This window comes from Corvus brachyrhynchos, unplaced genomic scaffold (assembly GCF_000691975.1).
Source record: "Corvus brachyrhynchos isolate BGI_N302 unplaced genomic scaffold, ASM69197v1 scaffold175, whole genome shotgun sequence".
NCBI classification, from domain to species: Eukaryota; Metazoa; Chordata; class Aves; order Passeriformes; family Corvidae; genus Corvus; species Corvus brachyrhynchos.
In genome coordinates, this window is record NW_008238448.1 from 5244097 (window position 1) to 5250096 (window position 6000).

Consider the following 6000-nt stretch of genomic DNA (forward strand, 5'->3'; position numbering starts at 1 on the left):
AATGCCTGTGTGTGTTACTTAAAGCTTCTGAAGGTCAAGAATGGAAGAAGCGCGGTTTAGCCCCAGTCAGCGTGGACTCTGGCCAGTTAGAGAAAGTGTGCAAAGGGCACAAGTGATGGCAGGTCTTGCAGCAAGCTTTATTAGTGACACCCAACTGTTGCTTGACAGTCACAGTCACTAGCCACTAGCTGCCATTTCACTTTGATGTGTCTTGTCAAGGCTTGTTTTAACGATGCTTCGGGCGTCTCAGAGCCTGATGTCGGATGCTAATGTGATGTGCTGCTGTATGTGTTACCCAGCTCGAGAGAAGGGGGCAGCTGCAGCCAGCTGGTTTGCACTGGCCCTTGGAGTGTGCCTGTGGGCAGTAAAACACAGACCATTGTGCATCAAGGTGTGCTTGGATCACTGTAGGCAGGGAACAGCGTGTTTCTGTCTCCTCCGTATTTATGGTCCAGGAATCAGGAGATGCAGGTCATAGAAAGGATGATGTTAAAAAAGCATTTTCACAGGCAAAGTGCTCCAAACCTGAAGAAGAGAGAAGGGCATTTGCTCCAAAAGGAAAACAGAAGAAATATCGGATACATGCATTTGGTAGAAGGATGAATTGACACATTTGTGTATTTTTAAAAGGAAAATTGTGTCATATGCCTCCATCTGGAAAAATTAGTTCTGCAGAAAACTGATGTAACTTTGGCAACTTGCAGCAGAAAAAATTGGGGTTGCCAGAAGTGGGACTTGATACTGAGATTCATCTCTGCAGTTTACTTAATTAAAGGGGAGGTCATATGATGAAGAAGAAGATTCCATTCTCACTGAGGGTTTGTGAACACCAGAATGTGCTTTGAAATGAGCCTTACTCACACGGTCTCCATGTACACCTAGTGCTTAGGTTTTGAGTTGATTATGCAGGACGCTATCTCAGGAAATGGCACTGCTGCTTTAAGAGCAAGGCAATGAGCACCGACATGCAGATAACTGAGCCACATCTCTGGGCACCTCGGTGCTGTTCTTGTGGGGTTTGCATTCAAAGTGTCATGGTCTCAGCTTGATTGCTGCTGCTGAAATCGTGCCCTGCATGGATAACCTGGCTGTTTATCAAGTGCAACCTGTTTATCTCCCTGCCTGTGTCCCCTGACTGCCTGCCAGCCTTCCCTTGTCTTCTTGGTCCGTTTCCCTGCGCTTGCACAACCTTTGCAATCTCTGTTTTTCCTTCCTCTCCCTGTGGCACAGGTCTCCCTTTGTCCCCAAGGTAAGCTTCCTCTTCCCTGGAATAGCCCCAGAAGCTCATGTGGCTTTTCCCCTCCTCAGCTGTCCGGCATCCAGCTCTGCTGGGTCCAGCTCAATGGTGGGATCTCATTGTGTCCGGGCTTTTGTTTATAACCCCGATCATTTCACAAACCCAGTGCCAGAATCCTATAGCCAAAAGGCTGCTTGGCCCCTTCATCCGGGTAGACAGCAGTTCCCTGTAATAGGACTTCATGCTGAGGGCATGTTTCATGCAGATGCCTGTTACTGCCTCCTCCTAATTGCAGTTTTGTTCCTGCTAATCATATGCTTCTCCTCGCTGTGAGTGATGCTGGAGTGCTCACATGCCCCTAGCTCAAAAATCACGGAAGCAGTGGAAGAGAGGTTTCTCAGCTTTAAGTGGCTTTGTAGTAGCCTGAGGCTTTCCATGAGGTGTGCCAGCTAGTGATTCCAGTGCATGCTGGCTGGCTTGTGGGTGTCTGTTCCAGGTTTTTCATTCTTCCAAGCAGTGTCCTTCAGTCTCATGTTCATGCGGTTTGCTGGAAGGATGATCCGGTTCCTGTATCCAGTTATGTTATCAGGAAAGACGAGCATATACATGTGCATCCTACATACCTCATCCCATTTTTTTAAATGTATGTGTGTGTATAGGAATTCTTCCTGCCTATGCAGTTATCCTGGGGCTTCCTGGTTGTTGATGTGAAGCAGATCTCAGAAAAGCCACCAAAGCGGACAGTTAATGCTAATGCAAAACTATCACCTAGAAAACCAATGGGAAGAATGAAGCTGAGTCAGGGAAGGGCAACCAAAAATTAATAGGAGGATGCCCTGGAGGAGATGCGACTTCCATATGACTGTGGTTGCAACTCCATGGTAGGATTCAGCACTGTCCTTGCACTGTCTGGTGCTAAGGTGTGAGCAGGACAGGTCAGGCAGCGTGCCTTCTTCTATCTTTATTCTGCTGGGCAGCGGGGATTCCATGAATGGCAGCTCCCTTGTGGAAAGACAGGAGATGTACACGAAATGCTGTGCAGAGCCAGTGATATGTAGGAGACCCCTGAAGACAGTGAGGCAACAGGTTTGGTTTGGTTTTGTTTTAAGCCATTATTTTGCATGTGTATAAGGTGTTAATGTTTACACAAGGCCATTTTCTAAAATAGCATAATTTGAAGTTCTGTGCAAATGCACAGTGCATGAAGGGGAGTATACAAGACGTACAACACAGTACCTGCAAAAGCTCTGCAATCCAGGAGATTTTGTTTCTGCAATTCTGATGTTTCATCCCATTCCTCTTCCATTGTCCTTCCTGTTCCTGCTTTCTTTTCTTCTGCGTAATAGCTGCATTAGATGTCAGGTAGAGTGGAGATGTTCAGAAGCATCTGTGGGATTTGGAAACACAAGTCCAATTGAAAATCCACGGGCCTTGAGCCCTGAATCCTGTTAGGGAAATTGCTAGTTTGATGAGCTAAAACTGGGACAGCAGCAACAGAGCCACTAGAGAGGTTGGATTTGTCACTGCTCTGGGTTTTTGTGCATTGTGTGATTTGAAGTAAAGAATGGAGTTCTGCCATACCAGAGACAAAAATACTCTTCTGTTGTGTTTTTTTTTTCCCAGGCGATGTGGCTATAGCAAGGCTAAACAAGATCCGGAAGAAGAAAAGATGCATTTTCATAATGGCCACAGTGAGTAAAGAGCAAATGTACATGTGTGGGTTTGGCTTTCTGTGGTAGTGAGAAATTCAACTGAGAGGTGGTTTTCTGGAAAAAAAAAAAAATCTGGTTTTGCTGGTAATTCACAAAAGAATTGTTTGTGCAGTAGGTCCCCACCCGCCCCTGCTGCAAGCCCCACAGAGAACTGAACGTGTGCTGAGCTGTTCACACCTGCATGTTTGCAGCAGGTATTTCTAGTGAGCCATTTTGGTTTGTTCCTTTGTCTTTGCTGTGTGAACAAAGATGTTACTAGTTTTTCCTGGTCAGCACATAGCAACTCAACATTTTTGGGGTCTGGACACATCAGTCCAAAATACCTGTTTGAAAGCCTTGCTTCACCCCAGCCGGTTGTGAGGACCCAGCCCACTGCTACTCTTTGGCTTGGATGCCTCTGCAGAGGTGTGAGGAATAACACCTATTTCATGCACCTAGGAAGCTTTCAAAAATGCCATGTTAATGCCCTTGAATAGAAAACCCCTCTGCAGTGATGCTAGAAAGTAAATCTCGTGGTTGTTATCAGTCCTTCTTTCATCAAGAGCTGTGGGATCTAGGGATGGGTAACAGTGAGGTGCCTTTTGGGGTGGAATAGGCAAACATATTGTGAGTGAAAGTCAAATTTCCATTAGTGCTATGTAATGAAGGCAGCAGGAAGCAAATCAATTAAGAGCCACAGTGTAATGTAGCTGTCTCATTAGACTGATGAGCAATTCTTCATGTGAGTAGCCTTAATGATTGTCAAAACAAACTTATAATATGGATAATGAAAATACTTTTTCCTCTCTCAAGTCCTGGAGAAAAAGCCTGCTATTGATTATATTTATACTGATACAACCCACAGGTTTTGTACTGCAAATATGCAGTTCTTTTAAATCTCAGTAACTCTGTCTGAAATAATGTGGGCGATTGATTAGCTGATGTGTGACTGGTAGGGCATAATTTATTTCAGCTCTCCATCAACCCCCATCCATCCAGCTTGCTTTGCAAGTTACTCCTGTGGCATTTTGCTTTTTATACTTTTCCTCCTGGTGTACCCTCTCCAGTTCCAGAAAGGGATCTTTTTCTACCAGACACCGGACCAACCCATTACAGAGCACCAAGAGGGATTTTTAGCTGCACATCATTCAGCTGAGCACTGCTGTGCTTCTCTAAATATGATGAAGTTGCACCTATGTCACATGCAAACTAAATGTCATTTTTCAAGAATGATACGCATTTTCACCAAAGAAATAAATTTCCAGCAGAGCAGAGTGCAAGGGACAGGAGTGTGTAATGCCCATTTTCTGTGATGTCATGTGCCATTAAATGTGCTTAATTTGTGTTTGCAGTTAAGCTGCCTGGAGTAAGGACCTACGTTGACCCCCACACCTATGAGGACCCCAATCAAGCTGTCCACGAGTTTGCTAAGGAAATTGAGGCGTCATGCATAACCATTGAAAGAGTTATTGGAGCTGGTATGGAAATGCATTCCATTACCCTTAGCAACATGAGGTGTTGGCTTTCTTAACATGAGAGATCTGTGAAGGGCCATGGAATATTTGAGCTGTTAGGTACCCTGGAAGTGAAGGTGAGCATGTTCCAGCTGAAGTTTGGGACAGACCTGTCATTGTCAGCAGTTTTGAAATTCAGGAGCTGAACTGAAAATGTCAGAAAATGGTCGTCATATTTGGATCCAGCTGAGCTATTTCAGTGGACGCTAAGGGAAAGAAGTCACTCAATTTTCACATTCTTTTTACCATTTTAACCTTTTTATCCCCCAGCATTAAGGTCAGTCTTGAAGCAAAAATTAAGAATAAGAAGTCACCTGGGACATTAAAAAAGCACAAGCCAAAGTCCAAAGCTTTAAACTTCCTTGGTTTAAAGAAGAAACTCCCATTTTGTTTCCAGTAAAGCTGTTTGTTTAGACTTGCATCCAACCTTTGGAGTATTTTCTATTCTCTGAAATTGTGGGTTTGGACGTAATTTCGTGTTCATCAGAAAAAAAGTCCATTTAGGTTACTTTTTGGAAAAGGTAGTAATAAAATTGTAAAGAGTTTATAGTCTATAAAAATATACGTTACAGTGAAAGGCTGACAGCTTTCCATCTGTGTAACTTACCAAAGGCAGGTTAAGAAGCAAGTGGTTTGAGTTTACAGCTATCTGCACAGGACAGTGCTACAGGATGTGACAGGACTCTTTCATATAGTAGACAAAAATACAAACTGAGAAAAAAGCCCAGTGGAACATAAAGCACAGCTCTTTAAATATAGGAAAATTACATTTTTACTCCTAGTTTTCTTGTGCCTATGAATTACTTGGCTTGTGGTACAGTGGCTGTTTGAGATGGTCATCAGTGTGATGTTCAGCAGTCCATATCCATGAATGCAGGGCAGCTCATCGTGCTTTTCATCAGCCAAGGCTGTGCTGCATCCTGTAAAGAGAGGCACATCGTGTGTTCCCTTGACGTGGTGTGATCCCATTCTTCCTGATTTTCCTCTGAAGGTGAATTTGGGGAAGTCTGCAGTGGGCGGCTGAAGCTGCAGGGAAAGCGTGAGTTTCCAGTGGCTATCAAAACCCTGAAGGTGGGCTACACAGAGAAACAGAGAAGAGATTTCTTGGGAGAAGCAAGCATCATGGGGCAGTTTGACCACCCCAACATCATCCACCTGGAAGGTGTCGTCACAAAAAGTAGGTACAACTTGCTGTAGACTGCTCTCTCTTTCTCAAATAAAAGTGAACTCCCCTTGCCTGAAGCGTTGCACTTGATAGGTCCAGCCAGAAACAGGTTCCCTAACACTGTAAAGGGGGTTTGTGCCCAAAGTTTGGTTTTCAACCAGCCAGAATGGATAGATAATAACTAAAATGATAAAAAACTTCAGCTGCCTCTGGAGAGCTTGCCTCACCTAGGCATAATATGCATGGGCTAAGAGAAAACCCTTCTTCAAAGGCCCAAAATTAAATGAGACAGAAATGGAAGATGGCCAGCCTCATGCAATGTGTGGGTGATGGGGACAGCAGCAAGCCTGGGATGTCTGAATGCCAGTGGAATGCTCGATTCCTGCCTTGCAG

At 44.4% G+C, this 6000-nt stretch overlaps 1 protein-coding gene across 7 annotated transcripts in view; it reads left to right on the plus strand.

Annotated features, from left to right (window-relative positions):
* The window catches only part of EPHA5 (EPH receptor A5), a 175065-nt gene that overhangs the window by 148720 nt on the left and 20345 nt on the right, over positions 1-6000 (plus strand). For all 7 annotated transcript variants that reach the window (XM_017736819.1, XM_017736818.1, XM_017736817.1 and 4 more), the window contains 3 exons: positions 2861-2928; positions 4281-4406; positions 5434-5619. In XM_017736819.1, coding sequence (XP_017592308.1) covers positions 2861-2928; positions 4281-4406; positions 5434-5619 — 380 coding nt within the window. The remainder of the gene's footprint in view (positions 1-2860; positions 2929-4280; positions 4407-5433; positions 5620-6000) is intronic.